At 43.6% G+C, this 19619-nt stretch overlaps 2 protein-coding genes across 3 annotated transcripts; both read right to left on the bottom strand.

Annotated features, from left to right (window-relative positions):
- Positions 1–171: 171 nt before the first annotated feature.
- Positions 172–9405, bottom strand: LOC118405544 (leucine-rich repeat and death domain-containing protein 1-like). The gene is made up of 12 exons (XM_035805048.1): positions 9339–9405; positions 5784–5984; positions 5112–5276; positions 4258–4400; positions 3167–3433; positions 2323–2482; positions 1650–1772; positions 915–1098; positions 763–791; positions 458–520; positions 312–405; positions 172–191 (listed from the first exon to the last, which is right to left on the bottom strand). The coding sequence occupies exons 2-12, from the start codon at positions 5862–5864 to the stop codon at positions 172–174; spliced, it is 1329 nt and encodes a 442-aa protein (XP_035660941.1). The 5' UTR covers positions 5865–5984; positions 9339–9405.
- Positions 9406–10373: 968 nt separating this feature from the next.
- LOC118405840 (beclin-1-like) lies at positions 10374–19445 on the bottom strand. Of its 2 annotated transcripts, none has more exons than XM_035805644.1 (12): positions 18922–19445; positions 16903–17076; positions 16215–16356; positions 15571–15644; positions 15106–15181; positions 13826–13950; positions 13273–13422; positions 12736–12885; positions 12264–12335; positions 11558–11689; positions 11087–11143; positions 10374–10551 (listed from the first exon to the last, which is right to left on the bottom strand). In XM_035805644.1, exons 1-12 carry the CDS (start codon positions 19116–19118, stop codon positions 10443–10445), a joined length of 1458 nt encoding a protein of 485 aa, XP_035661537.1. In that variant the 5' UTR covers positions 19119–19445; the 3' UTR covers positions 10374–10442. The 2 variants fall into 2 exon arrangements, with proteins under 2 accessions (XP_035661537.1, XP_035661538.1); XM_035805645.1 differs by having other exon boundaries at positions 10375–10551; positions 13273–13419.
- Positions 19446–19619: the final 174 nt, after the last annotated feature.

Below are 19619 nucleotides of genomic sequence, written 5' to 3'. Positions count from 1 at the left end.
TGGCGACGATCTGAAATACAGAACAGGTTACCATGGCTACAATATGTAATACAGAACAGGTTACCCTGGCTACAATCTGTAATACAGAACAGGTTAGCATGGCGACAATTTGTAATACAGAACAAGACACGCTTCAGGTTAGCGATCTCCACGGGAAGGGAGTCGATCTTGTTACCGGTCATGGCGACAATCTGTAACACAGAACAGGTTACCATGGCTACAATATGTAATACAGAACAGGTTACCATGGCTACAATCTGTAATACAGAACAGGTTATCATGGCGACAATCTGTAACACAGAACAGGTTACCATGGCGACAATCTGTAATGTAGAACAAGACACGCTTCAGGTTAGCGATCTCCACGGGGAGGGAGTCGCTCTTGTTACCGGTCATGGCGATGATCTGAAATACAGAACAGGTTACCATGGCTACAATCTGTAATACAGGACAAGACACGCTTCAGGTTAGCGATCTCCACGGGGAGGGAGTCGATCTTGTTACCGGTCATGGCCACAATCTAAAAACATAAGACATATAAATCAGTATCCAGTATGCAATTATACTGCTGCTGGGATCCCTGACAAGGGTAGGCAGCAGTCGGATAGTCTTGACACCTCGCTTCCATGCAGCTCTATCCAGCAGGCTCACCCCAGTTAGACCGCACATTTTGATGTCCCTCTTAACACAATTTCTATCTAGGATTTCCTTGGTGATGGAGTCAGAGAGGCAATCAGACATTCAGACATTCTTCATAGATACCAACTCTATGAGATCTTGTGTCAGGATACCTGGCCAAATAAGCAAACAATAACATGGTTTGAACTGAGCATCTAGTGGGTCAAGTCCTTGTAAGAGAAGCCACCAAAAATATCAGATCTGGTACTACAAAGAGAGTAACAAAATAAGCCGACCACAAACCTGGAGCTCAGTGAGTATACAGATGTCGTCCGGGATGTACTCGATGCTGTTGTTGCCGATGTACAGTTCCTTCAGATTCACCAGGCTGGCCATGTGCTCAGGTAGCGCCTTGAGACGGTTACTGTCCAGTCCTAACGTCTCCAGACAGCTCAGCTCACAAATCTCATCAGGAAGGACCTAGATATGTAAGAACAGAAGAGAATATCAGCCTATATGTACCATTAACAGCCATGTGCTCAGGTAACGCCTTGAGACGGTTACTGTCGAGTCCTAACGTCTCAAGGCAGCTCAGCTCACTAATCTCATCAGGAAGAACCTACACATGTAAGAAGAGACGAAAATCTCAGCAGGGTAACTCTCTACTCTCTCTATATGTGATACATGTTACTGTCCTCGTAGCACCTTCAGTTCATTACTGTCCAATCCTAATGTTTCTAGGCAGCTAAGCATCTTAGTCTACATCTACCATAAACAATCATGTGTTCATGTGACACCTTGAGACAGTTACTATTCAGCCATTGTGTCTCCTGGCAGCTCAGCTCACCAATCTCATCTGGCAGGTCCTAGGATTATTAGCCTATAAAAGATAAAGCCTGCTGGCAAGCTGGCATCCAGCCTCAACATCTACATACAAGCATGTCTTACCCTCGCCTTATGGGGAACGACTGATGATAAACAGGATAGTGAGTGAGTGTGTCCTACCTCTAGGTGTTTGCTGCTGACCCTACCTCTAAATGGTTGCTGTTGAGTCCCAGGATGCGGAGTTCCTTCAGCCGGCCGATCTGCGGTGAGAGCGACTTCAGCTGGTTGTTAGACAGGGCCAGCTCCTCCAGACACTCCAGCCAGTACAGCTGCAGGGCAAAGGTCAATGATAGGTCAGGGCAAAGGTCAAGGACGGGTTAGGGGAAAGGTCAAGGACAGGTCAGGGAAAGGTCAATGACGGGTCATGGAAAAGGTCAAGGACGGGTTAGGGGAAGGTCAGGGACAGGTCAGGAAAAATGTCAAGGACAGGTCAGGGGAAAGGTCAAGGATGGGTTAGGGAAAGGTCAAAGGCAGGTCAGGGGAAAGGTCAAGGAAGGGTCATGGGTGAGGTCAAAGAGGGTCAGGAAAAATGTCAAGGACAGGTTAGAAAAAAGGTCAAGGACAGGTCAGGGAAAAGGACAGGTCAGGGAAAAAGATAAATCTCGAGTCATGCAAATGTCAACGATGATGCAAATTAATTGTCAACAATTTTCTCTCAACAGACCCAAAGTGTTTTCTGATTTACCTGTACAGGCAGGTACTGGATCTCGTTATCATTGAGCAGGAGTTATAGAAGTTATGAACTGATTTACCTGAACAGGCAGGTATTGGATCTCGTTATCGTTCAGCAGGAGTTATAGAAGTTATGAACTGATTTACCTGAACAGGCAGGTACTGGATCTCGTTATCGTTGAGCAGCAGCTCGCGCAGGTTGGAAAGATTCTCCATCTCCGCCGGCAGGTGCTTCAGTCCGTTCCCGGACAGGCCCAGCTTGATCAGCTCGTCCAGCTCACAGATGCCCTTCGGCACGCGCTCCAGTCTGGGGAACAGCAGGGGGAGACCATGTGAGAGCGACAATGGGAGACCATTTCAGAACAGCAACAAGATACCATTTTAGAAAAGCAGTGAGAGACCATCTCTGAACAACAGAGGGAGACCATGTTAGAAGAACAGTGGGAGACCATTTTAGAAAAGCAGGGCAAGACACTGTCAGAGCAGCAGTAGGAGACCATGTAAGAACAGCAGTGGGATATCATGTTAGAACAGCAGGTGGAGACCATTTCAGAACAGCAGGGAGAGACAAAGCTGATGTGTTACCCCGAAGGGTGGTTATACCGGCTATATAGATACAGATACAGACCGTGTCAGAACAGCAGTTGAAACCATGTTAGAGCAGACCATCTCAGAACAGCTGCAGGAGACCATGTCAGAATAACAGTGTGAGAACCATGTCAGAACAGCTGTGGGAAGCCATGTTAGAACACCAGTTAGAGACCCATGTAAGAACAGCAGTGAGATATCATGTGAGAAAGGCAGTGAGAAACCATGTTAGAACAGCAAAGTGAGATCGCATGTGTCATGAAAAGCATTTGAGAAGAAATGGTTTGCAAGCTGACAAGTTGCTTGATGCAAATGACCAGCTGAAATGTACCAGGTCCTGTGAAGTTGGTGTGTTATACCCAACATACCAGATGACTGAAACAGTACAGACTTTAACCCTGACCTGTTATTGTCCAGTCCCAGAATCTTCATCTTGGTGAGGCCCCTGATCCCAGCAGGAAGCGAGGTGATCTCGTTATCGTTCAGCCCCAGGACCTCCAGCTGCTGTAGGGAGCACACCTCGTCAGGCAGGGAACTCAGGTTGTTCCTATTGGCATAACTGCAGGGAGAGAGAGATGGGAATAGGTTATCGTTCAGACCCAGCACCTCTAACTGCTGCAGCGAGCACACCTCATCAGGCAGGGAACTCAGGCTGTTTCTGTTCGCATACCTGCAGAATTGGGAATAGTTATCTCCATCAAGTTTTTGAGGAGAGATGCTATGTAGAATCCCTACACCACTACATGTTAGAAAGAAAAACACTGTTGCTGGTCGCATACTTGGGGACGATGTGACCAAATGTGATATAGATGAGACTAATAGAAGCTCATTTAATATTTTTTGATCCGTGACTCTCTAAAACACTTACCTCCAAATTTTTGATGTCTGCTCAGTACATCTTGATCATACGCAGAGTCCTCCCCAAAGGATGGAATAAGGGAGGCCCTCCACTATACTCCTAGCCAGCTCCACTATACTACTTTTGAAATTCAGTGTGTTTCTTTCCTATTTTCTTGGTTAGTTTTGCTAAAATTAATGAAAATTCACAGATTTTGTGCCAAGCATTACTTTTCCAGTTGCCATTGTCTGCAAAAACCTGTGAATGGGCGATGATCAAATCAATAGTTGTTTTGCCACTTCACAACAAAGGAATCACTATAATATATTATACTTGTAGTATTTGACACCCTCTGTCATTGCAAAATGAATGCATTTTCATGAAAGTGCAAAGCGTTGGTGCAGGTTATTTTTTCCAGCCCCTCCACTATACTAAAAAATTCTGGGGAGAACCCTGATACGTGACTGATGAACATCTTTAACCTTTATGAATTATTGTGAGTGAAATTTTGCTTTTGTCACTGGTAGAGTGTTTGGCTCCGAAACCAAGAGGTACCGGGTCCGATATTCGCCATGCCACAGACATTGTGTCTATTCACCCAGAGCTGTGAACTTTATTTGAAATCTAAATTGTGATAAATGTACCCCACTACTTACAGCTGGTTGAGCTGTTTCAGGTTGCCGATGTCTCCCGGCAGCTCGGTGAGCTGGTTCCCGCTGACCTCCAGAACCTTCATGGCCTCCAGATGGAACATGGTGGGGGGGAGACTCGTCAGCTGGTTATCCTGGATGGCCAGCACCTAAAATACAGTATGATACATCATTAGCAAGTTGACAAAAAGAATGTAGTAGAGCACAATCTTACTGTAAATGTTTGTCATAGTATAACGGCCTAGATTCACTATTTATGGAATAAGCATTGTCCAAATGGTAAAGGAACCCCTTGCATCCCTGGTCGGAATTCCTCCTAGGAGTCGGAAACTCCAAACAACAAACCTGCATCTGCTGGGGCCGACTTACACGTGGCATACAGTTCTTGCCCCTGTGAGGCTTAGTGCGCCAGTAGACAAGAGGGTGGAGAAGGAAGTGCACACCCCTCCTTCACCTAAAAAGTCATGTGCAGGCCAGGCAGGCAGACAGGTCGCCTAGCCCACCGTCTGCCTACCATTGTCTTCCGAGACAGATGGATGCCAACAACAACTTATCCTTGAGTACTACCATCATTATACGGCCGTGTGGCGCGTTGGTACACCCGATCCCTCGATGTCGGAAGTTAAGCAACGTGCGGTCCGGACAGTTTTTGGATGGGAGTTCCCCAACCAAGGACAACCGGATTGCTGTAGCTTCAAGAAGCCTACCACGAAATCGTCTTCCGGGAGGGACATAAAACGGGGGTCCAGTACTCGAGGAGGTGCCTCCACCACGTTAAACAGCCTCATTACTCATAATTTGGGTAACTACTGGCTGGCAAAATACACCTGCCAAAAGGCAGAAGGATATCCCCTACTGACCTGGACCTTGTTGAGCCTCCTGATGTCCCGGGGGACGTGGGAGATTCCGTTGTTGCCGAGGAACAGACAGTTCAGCTCGTCCATGTTGAAGATGTCAGGCGGGATCTCAGTCAGCTCGCGGCCGTGGAGACTCAGACAGAACTTCCCACTGCCGCTGACGTACACCTGTGCAAGGAAACGGAACAAGTCATTATCCACGTCTTTAAATACAACATTTATCAAAGCAATGCATACGTATTAAGTATCCAGAATTTGCATCGGTGAAGATTAGACATCCCGGTAATAAGATATGCCAAAGAAAAGTTGCACAAGCAACTGGATATGGTTTGGGATTAAAATGGTCTGATGTTTCAGATAGCGTCCACTATCTTTCATCAGTAACACTGAAGAGAAATGGAAAAAATGTTGGGGGCACTGTAAGTGAAAACAGGAGCATGTAACTTTGTTTACAATTTCCTAATGATAGTAAAACAAGCTTTCCTATTATCTTTCGTCAAAGCTACCCTGTAGGACTGAGCAGTCACAACAGGTGTCAGTCCAGGTGTGTCACCTCAGGCCAAACTACCTCCAACAAGAAAACAGCCATCTCACATCCAATTACACACTTCACTTTCCAGTTGTAACAAGATTACATCACCATGGTAACCTGTAGCCATGGCGACAGAGCCTCACCTCGGCCTGGATGTCGTCTGGCTGGTCCAGCGAGGTGCTGCTCCCGCGGGACATGCTGATCAGTCGCACCTGGGTTGCCATGGTGACGGGTAGAACTACTACTGCTGACGTGCGGATGGAAACGTTGAGTTGTGATTGGTGGTCTCCTTGGTTACTGCATCAGGTGACTGCTGCAGCCATGGCTACATCTTACTGCATTTTCTGGAAATGGCAAAAAGAAAACAAAGTTTTATCACTAGCAATAAGGAAAAACTGCTTCTTTGGAAACACTTGTCAGGGTTCTCCCCAGATTTTTTTAGTATAGTGGAGGGGCTGGCAAGAATAACCTGAACCAACGCGCTGCACTTTCATGAAAATGGGTTCATTTTGCAATGACAGAGGGTGTCAAATACTACAAGTATAATGTATTATAGTGATTCCTTTGTTGTGAAGTGGCAAAACGACTATTGTTTTGATCATCGCCCATTCACAAGTTTTTGCAGACAAGGCCGACTGGAAAAGTGATGCCACTGGACACAAAAATCTGTGAATTTTCATTAATTCTAGCAAAACTAACCAAGAAAATAGGGAAGAAACACACTAAATTTCAATAGTAGTATAGTGGAGCTGGGCTAGGAGTATAGTGGAGGGCCTCCGTTATTCCATCCTCTGGGGAGAACTTTGCTTGTTATTGTAAATGTGTGTTCTAAATAAGAAGAACACAGTGTTAACAGTTATGATACAGTCTACTCTGTTGACAAGCAATAAGATATGGAATAATGGATGTAGAAAGGTTCTTTAGGCACAACCAATGAGTACTTACTTCCAACGTTTCAGTGTCTATCAGACACCATCATCAGGGTAAGAATGACTGGAGACTACTTCTAGCTGCAACTTCTAGCTGATGTAGGTGGTGCTGCAGCAGCAAGAATGCCGTCCCAAACGTGGCTCAGTTTGTATGCCCCCTCGTAAGTATTCATTGGTTGTGCCTAAAGAACCTTACTATATGAATAATTGCCAACCTGATGAAGTTATTTACGGAAATAAGACATAGAGTTCATTCAATTAAGACTGTCAGTCCTATTCACTGTAGCCTGATTTAATCACGCTTCCGTACAGCCCGCCCGACATTGTCAAAAGCTAAATCATCTAGAGCAGAACTTTCTGTGACAGTTACTAATGGCAAAATCTGTCTCCAGTTGGACTAACTTGACTCTGAGACAAGTTGTTCTGAAGTAATAGCTGCAGGGGTCACAGTTATCGACCTGTTTGACTGACAAACACAGCAACATGCCACATTAGGACAAAAGATCACCGACCAGGAAAGTTTAGAATTTCTTAATTATTGCTTTTTCCTGAATAAGCCTTTTGGTTGTTTTTACCTTACTTAGCATCAGCGAGATACATAAGTCATAATATATTATTTTTTGTATCACAGTTTCTACTTAACACAAAAGAAAATATTATGACATATCAGAGTTGTTACAAACATCAAGTAGCTGGGTACAATCTTTATGGACTTTCATGATGAAGATTGACTTAATTGCTACATCATATTATCAGAATTGAGATGTTCTGCTACATTTTATACTAAGAGAAACTTTGAATTCACATTGAATACTTTGTTGCGTCAAGTCTCTCATACCAGCACAACAAGAAGGGAAGAAAGACGTGTCTTGTTCTAGTTCCCCTCTTGAGCGTGCCCTTGTTATGGTTGAGGGGTGATACAGTGGGGAGTTGTTTGGATAACGCCGTGCTTGAGTCAATAGCAACACCAAACTGTACACAAACTGGGCAGAGAGGTGGCAGGTGGCGTACAGAAAGGGAAGACAAAAATACTCATAAGTTATGATTATCTAGTTAATACATTCCTCAAGAGAGTTATAAATGTTTTCATCAGCGTTTGTGTATCTGTCTGTCTGCGACTACAATAACTCAAGAATGCCTCTGATTGTCTTGATACTTGGTATGAGTCTTGATACTTGGTTCATGAGACATTATTGGATTTTATTAAAAAAAAACGTTTTCAGATTGAGAAACTTTGATGATGAATTTTCACAGATGTTGGAGTAAGGTATCGAATCTTGAGTCAACCCGTCGTCATGGAAGAATATTGGTACTTAAATGTGTTCGTAACAGGTTTAAATCATTTACTTAACATGCAACAGCATCAACATACAGTACAAATGTACTGTGTAACACTTTTCGCCATTATCAAAGCCAACCTAAATAATCAAATGTTAAGTTCAACTTTAAAAGTAACATTAACTTTTAACACTACAACATACAAGCTTTAGTTAGTAACCTGATATAGAGTGTGGATACTGAGGAAAAACAGTCCGCAGTTTAAAGATGATATCAGGTGGTTGTAATAACACGGTAGCTTGTGTCCCAAAGTTAGAAGGGAATTAGATTTCCAGCGAAAGTTTTTATTTCTGGCTATCTTTACTCTTGAACGATCATCTTCTATATCTGCATCTGCATAATATATCTCCCATACATGTATAAAAGCTTTGAAAACTCCCAAAGCAAGGAGCCTTAGGATTTTCTTAAAGCCGAGACCTTAATGCCCCAAGTCATATACAGTTGCAACTTAAGATTCTGTTTTCGTTGTTCTCATCATGGTTACTGTAAATGCAGAAATGTTTGCGGTGGCTTTATATTTGCGGTGGCCACTTCACCTCAAACTTAAAACCACCGTGAACGTTTATCCATTATAGTATGAGACTACAGTCAATGGCGCAACCGCGAACTTAAAATCACCGCGAACACTCAATTTTCCTGCTACCGCGCAATTAAATCCCCGCGAACTTAAATGCATTTACGGTATTAAATGCACCCTGGGTGATTTGCTACATGCTTTCGTACAAAATTGATTGAAGAAACAGCTAATCAAATTATTTCTGACTAATACAATTCTACTTATATTACACACAAGCTAGGCAACGATTGATGAGTTCTGTGTGTTTGGCTACATGATTATTGTTGCACTATGTCTTGGGAATAAAGTCCACTTGTTTTGATTATAATATCCATAGCTTCCCTTGGGAATTGAAGGTTTTGTGGACTCATTCTTTCAATCTGGAACTTTTCTATTTCCTCAGCTTATTATTTATTCATCTATCTAATGCCACAATAGCACACCTGGTTTCGTTCATTAGCAACAAATGAGCCTAACCAAGAAATAAATGAGCCCAGATTGCAACCTGATGACTTCGGGCCTCCCGCAAAGTCGGGCGAGGAAAATAACGAGTTGGTCTGCAAGGTTTTCACGCTTAAATCACATTTCTGCGTTCTTGTGAGCTTAGCATATCACTCCAGACGAACACTAGAGGGTAGATTTGCCCCGATCTAGGTGGATTTGTTACTACAAAGGCGGTGGGATTGTAGCAGTCAAACTAACCACTACCAGCGGGAAATGGCAACAAATTTGTAACATTGATATGGCGCGGATACTGATACCCACTACAGGGATTTTGCTGTAAGCAAACATTTCGTAGTCATGCAAACGTTTCGAGTTTGGCCTAAAGTTGCCCAAAAATGTAGAATTTAAGGTAAAGTGCACAGGTAACTTACCTGGAGTAGCGGTCTCCAACTCGCACGGCGTCCTGGGTCGAGTTAGCAACCAAGTCACGTGGTACAATTACACAGGCCGTACCATTCTTCTACATTTGAAGGGGGGCACAGAAAATTTGATGGATTAAGTTATAAAGGTTACATACCTCTTAGCCGTTTTTTGTGAGTATCTATGATGCAATTAAAAGATTCACATTCGGTATTTCTACCCAAACGATGTTTCTTTGACTGACATTAAAAAAAGTACTATTCATAGTGTCACATCTATTGGGCGAATCCACAATTATGTCTCCACTCACTGACGCCTCCTAGCGACATTGGTGCGAACCGCAACAAATCACCACCGTACAACAGTGTATATGCAGTTTCATCTTTTATTTCGCAGTCAAAATACATACAATTGAGAGACTTTTCATCATCTTAAACATGTTGCATCAAGTCTTATACTCTGAAAGTTATAAGTACCATTCACAACAATTTTGGAAACAGACAAACATAACATGCTGAAAGAATGGTACTTAACACATTGTCCTATAGCATAGTCTTGTCCAGTGCATTATCTTGTATGAGTAGCACTAAAATAACAATGCTTATCCAGAAAAAAAATGCTGCAAATCTTTTATGCAAAAATGCTCTCCCCATGGCATCTCCTTGTTCTACCTCTACATAGTTTGTAGACATATTCTCATTGTTCATGAAATAACTCTTCATTCTACAGCACATACATGTATTTACATACAGACAAGTACACACCACCAAGGATGTAGACATATCCTTCTTCTCTCCTATGTTTCATACTTTTATTAATATATCATATCCAGAAAACTGGCATGGATGGAAGTACAATCAATTGAAAAAAAGAACAATCATTTATTGCACCTTCATGCCTCAAAAGGGCATATGACAGATTCTTATGACAGCAAATTCAAATGAACAATATCTTAAATGTGTTCAAGAAAAAAGACTACTTAGGGTTCAGTTTGTTCAATTCAGTAGTTCAAATCTTAGGCCAATATGGGCCCAAAAGTGTCCTAAAACAATAGCTTTCATGGGTAAGCTATGATGAAAACACCCATACAGATTTTGGATGAAACACAGACAGGGTCAGGGTTTGTGGGTGAACTGGGATGACACCCAGGCCAGGCCCCACTTCAGGTTGGTCAACATGAACTTGAGCGCCTTCGTCCACTGCTCTTCTGAGTTGAACTGGATTCTGGGATAAGGAAAAAGAACAGCGTCAGTCTGAAGAATGTTACAGCACAAACCGCATAGAAACGTCCATCCAATATTTTAAGAAAAGAAAGTAGTTTGGGTATTTTTAAAATAATTCTGATATCAACTGCTGGTGTGTTACGCCTTAGTGCGGTTATACATGTAGATACATATACAGATCAAAAAGCCTATTTCCACAAAGTTTAGTCGTTCATTTATTTCTATTTCATCAAGCCGTGGCATAGTGCTGCTTTTCAGTGGAGCCTTTTGTTGTTGCAAAACAATACAAAGTATGACTGTAGCTTTTGTCAACCTTAGATCAAGATTAAGTAGATGTTTTCTATGGATATCTACCTTGAATTAAGGTACCCCCTGGCTCTGGTTATCCGGCTAAGAACTTTTGAGGATGTCTTAAAATGCTTCTTTTCTATGGCTCTTGATATTTTTTCTCTGAGTACCTTGTTAAAAGGCAATGATTTACGCAAAATCTTACGCCCATTTTTACACCTTGAAGCTTTCGAAGGTGAAAGACTTACTTGATAGAGTAGGAGCCGCCTGAGCCTCCTGTGTCTTCTATCTTCCCATTAGCCATCCTGCAGGGACAAGGTACACACCTGGGTTAACCCTTGATCTGCTAAGGGTGCCACAATGGTACAACCACCATGGTACTGAGTAGTTAGCAAGAGGTATGGTGAACAGCATACCAGAGAACACTGTCAACAAGACTGCAACTGTTCCCAGTGGCATGGAAGTTGGAGGAGTGACAACAGACTGGGATGTAACTAGTAACTGTCTAAATACACAAGAATTTTGCTGACCATTGGGCATCAAGTGCTACAAACATTACTTATTCTACCTTAGTACTCTACATGACAAATTTGACTATCCTTCACCTATAAGGTAGACAGAACCCAGTGTCTCCTCTCCTTACCTATAAGGTAGACAGAACCCAGTGTCTCCTCTCCTTACCTATAAGGTAGACAGAACCCAGTGTCTCCCCTCCTTACCTATAAGGTAGACAGAACCCAGTGTCTCCCCTCTCCACTCTTTCCTTAAACTGCTGCAGACAGTCCAGGAATGCCACCATGGCCTGGTCAAACTTGGTGTCCCAGAAGAATCGGAAACCACCAGAACCGTACCTGATGGGAAAGGAAAATATTTACTGCAAATGCATTTAAGTCGGTGCGGATTCAATTTCGCGGTAGCGGGAAAATGGAGTGTGTTACTGTAAATGCAGCAATGTTCGCGGTGGTTCTAAGTTCGTGGTACATTGGCAACGCGAAAACCACAAACATAAAACCTTAAGTTTGTAAATATTTCTGCATTTACAGTAGCCGTGGATTTTGTACCTGTATACTGCCCCTAGGGCCGATCAGCTATGGGACTAATGGACAGATGTATAGCTCGCATAACTGCCCTCTTTTGACCCATTGCTGATGTCACACATCCATTCAGGTCATGTGACATTGGGCTTTGGGTCATTTCAACTTGAGGAGGGTCAAAGAACTGATCGAAAGCTTGTTGGTAAGCACTTTTTTGAGTACAGAAATGAGTATTACAATAGCTGAAATAAAACCTGTGTATCATAATGATATGAAGTTGCTTTTATCAGGAAAGACAGGGAAGACTTTCATCAATTGACTTTCTTGCTCTGGGACATAAGACATCTTAAGATTAGATTTTAGATGCTTGTTAAAGACGCTTGTTACTCACAGCGGAAGCTCCTTAGACTTGTCTGTGAGAGACTCCAGAAAGGAGTGGTTCCCATAGGGGACCAGACGGTATCTGAAACAGAAAATGATACTTTCAGTTTATTGTTTATCTTCATACACCACATAACACTACTGGAGATGTGAATAAAACAAACAATGTTTAGCATTTCTTTCACAACTGGGTTTTCACACTGTACTTTTGAGGGACTCGCTAACAAGAACAAGTTAACAGTGCAGAAGAAGACCAACCCATAGGATTTTACCATGGTCATTACTGACTGAAGGGGGCCATACGTCTACTGTGATTCGTACCTGTGTTTTTACTGTGTAATTTTGATGGAGTAGCCAACAAAGTTAACACCTGTTAGGCTCAACTTGGAGAGTGCTGGCAGGGATTATCTCAGTCTTACCCTGTATATAAAATCTTAACACTATTTTACATGGCCCTTAACCATGGGGTCATGACCCCTGACCTTTCAAACTTGAGGTTCATCTTCTTGGCGAGCGCGTGCAGCAGCAGCACGGTCTGACCCCAGGCCGCGTTGATCTCGCTCCACTCCACGGGCACGCTGGGAAGGCGTCCCAGCCGGAAGTTGTTGATGGTGCCAAAATGGCCGCTGTGCCTGTCGAAGAAAAAACACAGTTAATGTTAGGTCTAACTTAGACATTGTTTTACAAGTGAAGAACCAGTGATGTCATCATCACCATCATCAGCATCACAAGAATGATGATTCAAAGTGTTATTAAGGATGAAATACACTTCTTTTTTTGGGCATAATTCATGAAATGAGAAACCATAAGTCAATGGTACATGCGTGATACTGAGCTGGCAGCAAAGGGCCAAATTTCAACACATTATGGATGCTGAGAGTACTGAGATAGAATAGGGTAGATTATTGGATCAACATGATACATGGATCTTGTTATTTTGCATGATTTAACAAAAAAGTTGTAAAAACACATGACTGAAATGGTGCTCAGGAACCAAAAGTAAGCAAAGTAATATTTACCATATATGGAATGTAGCGTTGAAGACGTTTGTCTTGCGGAGCTTGTCCAGCTGGTACTGTGCGTAGCGGAGCTGGTTATCGACGCTGCGCTGATCGTCCTCGAGCTCCAGCAGCTGACGCTTGTACTCGCCGTACTCCTGCCAGTACCTGCTTACGGAACATGGCAAGGTCATGGCAAGGTCAGGGTGAGTGTAACATGATACCTGCTTACAGAACATGGCAAGGTCACGGTAAGGTTGGGGTTAGTGTAGCATGATGCCTGCTTACTGAACACAGCAAGGTCATGGAGCGTAACCTGATACCTGGCAGCCATGATAATGGAATACAGAGAACAGAGTTTCTAAAATTATTATATCATCTTTTGCTGCTTTGAATGAGTAAGTATAGAGGATCTGATTGCTAGTTGAGTAACTTTGTGTTGTCTGTGAGTTTCCATACATGTACGTACATTGTCCTGTAACCATTTAATTACATGTGAAGTCAATAGAAATTCTGCCTACAGAAATGAAGGAGTTAATGTATTGCATTTTGTCCCTTTTCACCCCAAACTCACTTCTCCTCCTCCTGGTCCAGCCTTTCTGATTCCGCCGTTTCCACGACGACCTCCCGCGCAATGTCGGAGCGCTCCGTCTCCACCTGCTCCAGAACCCGCATCAACTCCTTCTCCTCGGCCTTCAGCTGGAGAACACACAACACTTTACAATGTGCTTTGTTTAATACATGTATATAGCATACCATGGTAAATCCGCAAACTGTAGCATTTTGTTTTGTGAATGTTTTGTTATGTATCTCGGATCAAACTGTCTATCATAGAAGAACTGTGAAGTCTGGAAATCAGGTGCAACAACAGAAATTGTTCCCAACAAGATCCTCACTCTGGATGCAAAACACAGTCCTTTGATCAACCAGTTCAAAGGGAAGCCATGTAGGTGACATTGAAGTGTTAGATGCAGTATCTATTGTCTTTCATGCTGGGCTACTGTTTCCTGCTTTTGTCTGGAAATTTCTAATAAAAACTAGATGCTGTGAAGTTGAGGAATGCACGAACTCACAGCTCCAGGATTTAAGGGCTCTGTAGTCTGATTGATTATGTTGTCTTAAATTAGTCTGTATCCATTGTATTTTTATGATGTCGGGCGAGAGCTAGCCAAGGTTCTATAACCTGTTCCCTCACCCCTTCCATTTGAGTGGTGAATTTTAACAAACTAACAAAGCTCAGTACTAGAGCCTGACCTTGTTGAGCTGTGCCTGGAGCTGCTGTCATTTCAAGCTTATCAAAATGAATTTTCAATAGTTTTATGTCACAAAGTTCAGATTTTTGGGACGTATGAGCTAATATTTTTTTGCTGTCCCAACAAGCAAGTTTCCATCCTGGGGTGGAGGGATGGGTCCTGGAGACAGCCCTGTGCTACAGTACCATGACAGGGCTCGAAATACTTTTTTCTGCATACCTGCACTGGAGCAGGTAACACTGAAAATTACCTGCACCAGACAAATTTTACCTGCACCACTCTGAATTTTATGAAGTATGGACCATACTAAAATTGTTCAGGAGCCATTGCTATACTTTATAGGTGGTAACAGTCAATGCAGCTAATAACAATCTACTTGTATATACAGCTACATCATAGGACATTTATGTATAAAACCCAGTACATGAACCAGTGCAGCTTAGGTGCAGGTAGACACCAGAAATACCTGCACAGCTCCAATTTTACCTACACTAACCTGCATATGCAGGTATTATTTCGAGCCCTGCATGACCTCAATGAAAAACGGCCTGCAGGCCAATTTGAGCTTCTCATGAATAAACAAAGGTTCAGAGAAACAAACCTTGTTGAGCTGTGCCTGAAGCTGCTGCTCCTCGGTACTGTGGTCCTCTGTCAGCTTCAGCTTCTCAAGGAACTCCCTGGGAATACAGGAACGGGATTGGTCAGTTCACAGGCTGGTTCTGATGTTTATTTTCCAATGGGAATCAAAACATATTGTTTCTGCTAGTGTGTTCTTTCTGCTTCTGTCACAAAGCAGTCAGTGCTTAGAACTGCCACTCTGCCAGGGACATCAACATATTTGCTCTTCAAGCGAATTTGAACGAAATATTAGCTATTACAGCAAATAAGAACAGGTTTGTAATTATGCATATAGCAAAATCTGTAGAGTTTGGCAATAGAATTAGCAAAATAATGAGAGACACAATAAAGAAATACAAACATGTGTTTGATGGCTTCTTAGATATAAAAACTTTACTTAAAATGTCTCAGAACCAAGGGAATAAATATGTGAGGCCTCAACACTTACCTGTAGTCCTTACACTCGTCCTCTATTATTCTGAGTTGCTGGTCCAGCTGATCTAGCAGGGTGTCTGTACACTCCTGGGGTGGGCAGGAAACAGGGTTAGTTATTGCAGGGTACAACACAAGGAGCCAATATACAGTGTATAGCATAAGTCTACTTGAACCTACTTTAGCCATTTACCACCAGATTAATTTTGTATTGGATACTTTGATTAGTATACAAGGCTTTGAAGTGCAGGTGTGGTATATGGATGAAAGCTGTTAACATGATATCTATTACATACGCCTTCCAGCTCCTGACTGCGGAGGCACTACAGTTTCAACGGTTCAGGTAAATTCAGGTAAATACATGTAAGTCACCACACAATATACAACATCACACGTTTGTGTTCCTGTTACAGCACCTGCAAACAGTGCAAAAGCATTGACTGTTTCCAAAATCATATCCAGTTGCTTTAGTAACTGCTACATTGATATTTGGTGACTGTGTCTTAAAACCTGGATGTCCAACCTTCATTGCAAACTTTTTTCTGCTGCCTTTCGCCATAATAAATTTAGTGGAAAAGCTTATCTTAGCAAGCTAAAGGTTAAACACCAACTTCACGTGTATACAGGAGATGACAACATCAGATCATTGGAAGAGCCCACCTCACACAGGGGGTGGTCCACGTCAGTCTGTCCCGACATGATGTCAAACAGGTGGCTGGTGACCTTTAACCTATGACTGGGGTTGTCTCTGCCATCAGCATCGATCAGGGTGAACCCACTGCCGCTCTCCACTGAGGTCAACCTGGGTCAGATATCAGAAGGTCAATCCGGGTCAAACATTAGAAGGTCAATCTAAGTCAAACATATGCATTGTAGATTTTTTTACCAAATGTTATAATTGAAAGCTGAGGAAGACCATGAGATACCATTGCTCAAATACTGGGTGGGTGCATATGTACCTTGGTGCACCCAAATATTTTTGTAGGTTTGCGTATGTTAGATACCAAAGGACAGTAGTACACACTGGATCATAATCTTAAGATTATGATCATAATCTTAAGATTATGATTCAGTGTATACTACTGTCAATTGACATCTAAGTGTTAGAAAGATAATAAAATGTCATGATAGTACATAAGAATTTTAAATTGGAATTTGGGTTCATCCATATTGTCAACACTCCAAAACTGTGTACACTTTTTTTTTATTACTTTTTTTACATGGTGCATCAGTGCACCTAATCAGAAAGATGAATTTCGAGCCCTAGATACGTTCAAAAACTCTGCTATGTCATATTTTCTTTGGGTTGTAGAACAATTAACTTCTGATCAGGTTATAGTGCAGTTACCTTGCAGCAGGTATGAGTTTCCTGATGACCCCGTCCTCCCGAGTCTCCTCAAACCTGACATCCTGTCTCCCCCTCTCCTCCTTCCTGCCCCCCTCCCCCTCCTCTCCGGCCACCAGGGGTGCTGTCAGCTCGTCAAGGGTGCCCTGGTCCAGAGCTGTGAGAGAGGCGTCTAGTCTGGAGATTTAAAAAGGAGATTATTGATTAGATTGGAGATTTTGTAAGAGGCAAGACAACAACATCTGAGCCCTTCCCTCCTCTTTCCTGCCCCCCTCCCCCTCCTCTCCTGCCACCAGGGGCGCGGTCAGCTCATCAAGAGTGCCCTGGTCCAGCGCCGTGAGAGAGGCGTCTAGTCTGGAGATTTAAAAAGGAGATTATTGATTAGATTGGAGATTTTGTAAGAGGCAAGACAACAACATCTGAGCCCTTCCCTCCTCTTTCCTGCCCCCCTCCCCCTCCTCTCCTGCCACCAGGGGCGCGGTCAGCTCATCAAGGGTTCCCTGGTCCAGCGCCGTGAGAGAGGCGTCTAGTCTGGAGATTTAAAAAAGAGACAACAAAATCTTAGCTCTCCCGTCTTCTTTCCTGCCCCCCCTCCCTCTCTTTTTCCCGGACACCAGCGGTGCTGTCAGCTCGTCAAGGGTGCCCTGGTCCAACGCCGTGAGAGAGGCGTCTAGTCTGGAGGTTTAAAAAGGAGATTATTGATTAGATTGGAGATTTTGTAAGAGGTAAGACAACAACATCTGAACCCTTCCCTCCTCCTTCCTGCCCCCCTCCCCCTCCTCTCCAGCCACCAGGGGTGCTGTCAGCTCATCAAGAGTGCCCTGGTCCAGCGCTGTGAGAGAGGCGTCTAGTCTGGAGATTTAAAAACAGATGATGTGAGAGTTGTAACGAAATGTTAGCTCTCCCCTCCTCTTTCCTGGCAGCCCCCCCCCCCCTCTTTTCTCTGGCCACAAGCGGTGCTGTCAGCTCGTCAATCATTCCCTGGTCCAACGCTGTGAGAGAGGCGTCTAGTCTGGAGATTTAAAAACAGATGATGTAGAGACAAGACAACAACATCTTAGCTCTCAAATCACCCTCCCTCCCCTTTGGATACCAGCAGTGCTGTCAGATCGTCGAGCGTGCCCTGGTCAAGAGCTGTGAGTGATGCATCTAGTCTGGCGATTATGTAAGAAAAGAGACAACAACATCTGTGTCCTCTACTCCTCCTTACATGGGGTGCCATAACTTCAGATGTACTATTGTAACAGTGGTGTTCAAGGACTGCTAAACCGAAGACGCCTAACGGCTTAAGCCTTTTGGCCGAACGGTTTGCACGTTCGATTTGTGATCCGGCTGCCCGGGTTCGGCGCGGGTTCGAATCCCGGGAGTCGGGGTGTTGTTTCTTTCTGTTCTTACTCGCCCCTGCCAATTTCTACAATGGTTCCCACGCCGGCCCTGTGAGTAACAGGCTAGTATGTGCCACACAGGGATGTCGATCTCGGAGATTCGAGGACGAATCTTGAAAAGAAAAGGGGGAGTAGTGTAACAGTGGTGTTCAAGGACTGCTAAACCGAAGACGCCTAACGGCTTAAGCCTTTTGGCCGAACGGTTTGCACGTTCGATTTGTGATCCGGCTGCCCGGGTTCGGCGCGGGTTCGAATCCCGGGAGTCGGGGTGTTGTTTCTTTCTGTTCTTACTCGCCCCTGCCAATTTCTACACTATAACCCCGTTGACCGATGATGATGATAACAATATAACGTTACATTATAATTTATAGATGGATTTCTAGGAAGTCATGGAAGTCTTCATCAAGCTAGAATTACGGCTTACAAATGACATAAACGTAAACCTTATCATGTATAGGCCCATTTGCTAAATATAATTTGAGTGTAAAGGAATATCATAAATTTGTTCTCATATCATAAGGTTGTCAGCCAAATGAAAACACTGTTGTCTGCAATGTAATTTTCCATAGGATGATACTGAAGACTAATACTCACTAGAATGTATCTACATTGTAGAATTGACACATTGAGAACCTACCTGAGGGGCTGCCCGCATCTCTGGCACACGAAGCTGACCGGGGCGGCGGCTCCTCCACCTGCGGCCCCCGGGGCGGGGCTCTCCGTCCCGCCGACTGTCTGTCCCCCGGCCGCCCCTGTGCCCGGTCCCGCCGCCGTCTGGCTAGCTGCAGCCGGGGCTGTGAGGTTCTCTGCTGTCGGTGGCTGTGCTGTAGCCATGACTGTCGTCTGATTTCTGTCAGTCTTACGGTATAGCCGAGAGATGGCTTGTCATGATCCGTAAGTGTCTGATGAGATCACAGTTTCGTTACGGTCGCCCCCCTCCCCACAGTAGTGCAGGGAAATCCAAACAAATCCGTCGGATCAACTCCAGTTTTCCTGTCAACTGTTTAAAAATTGACACTGAAGGTAGAAGATGATGGAGATCTGACCGTGGTGGCGGTAAAAACGCTACATATACGGTAAAAGGGCAATCAAAGTTTGTTTTTACCGCACAAATTTTCCTTTCTCAAGTTTCAGGACTGCAGTTTTGAGACTGCTCAATTTTAGGGTGTAAATGGAATTTTCCAAGAACATGGATTTCATTCAAACTAGACTTCCACGTCAACTTGCTGCTTAATAAACGGTAGTGAAGAAGAATACAATTTTACTTAAACTTTTGGGCATTTGGGTGTCGAAAGATTACGTCCACTTATACATAAAATTATAGTTAACGTAAAT

This window comes from Branchiostoma floridae, chromosome 18 (assembly GCF_000003815.2).
Source record: "Branchiostoma floridae strain S238N-H82 chromosome 18, Bfl_VNyyK, whole genome shotgun sequence".
NCBI classification, from domain to species: domain Eukaryota; kingdom Metazoa; phylum Chordata; class Leptocardii; order Amphioxiformes; family Branchiostomatidae; genus Branchiostoma; species Branchiostoma floridae.
Note: the sequence above shows the minus strand (reverse complement) of the source record. Positions and strands in the feature narration are given on the sequence as shown.

What these genes read in the sequence shown, in the direction of transcription:
- LOC118405544 (XM_035805048.1), bottom strand. Translation starts at nt 5,864, where the DNA reads ATGGCAACCCAGGTGCGACTGATCAGCATGTCCCGCGGGAGCAGCACC. An exon ending in CACAAGATCTCATAGAGTTG is followed by an intron (nt 521 to 762) that starts GTATCTATGAAG and finishes TTATGTTTTTAG; the next exon opens with ATTGTGGCCATGACCGGTAA. An exon ending in AGATCGCTAACCTGAAGCGT is followed by an intron (nt 406 to 457) that starts GTCTTGTCCTGT and finishes TCTGTATTTCAG; the next exon opens with ATCATCGCCATGACCGGTAA.
- LOC118405840 (XM_035805644.1), bottom strand. Translation starts at nt 19,118, where the DNA reads ATGGCTACAGCACAGCCACCGACAGCAGAGAACCTCACAGCCCCGGCT. An exon ending in TGGACCACCCCCTGTGTGAG is followed by an intron (nt 15,645 to 16,214) that starts GTGGGCTCTTCC and finishes TGCCCACCCCAG; the next exon opens with GAGTGTACAGACACCCTGCT. An exon ending in TTCAGGCACAGCTCAACAAG is followed by an intron (nt 13,951 to 15,105) that starts GTTTGTTTCTCT and finishes TGTGTTCTCCAG; the next exon opens with CTGAAGGCCGAGGAGAAGGA.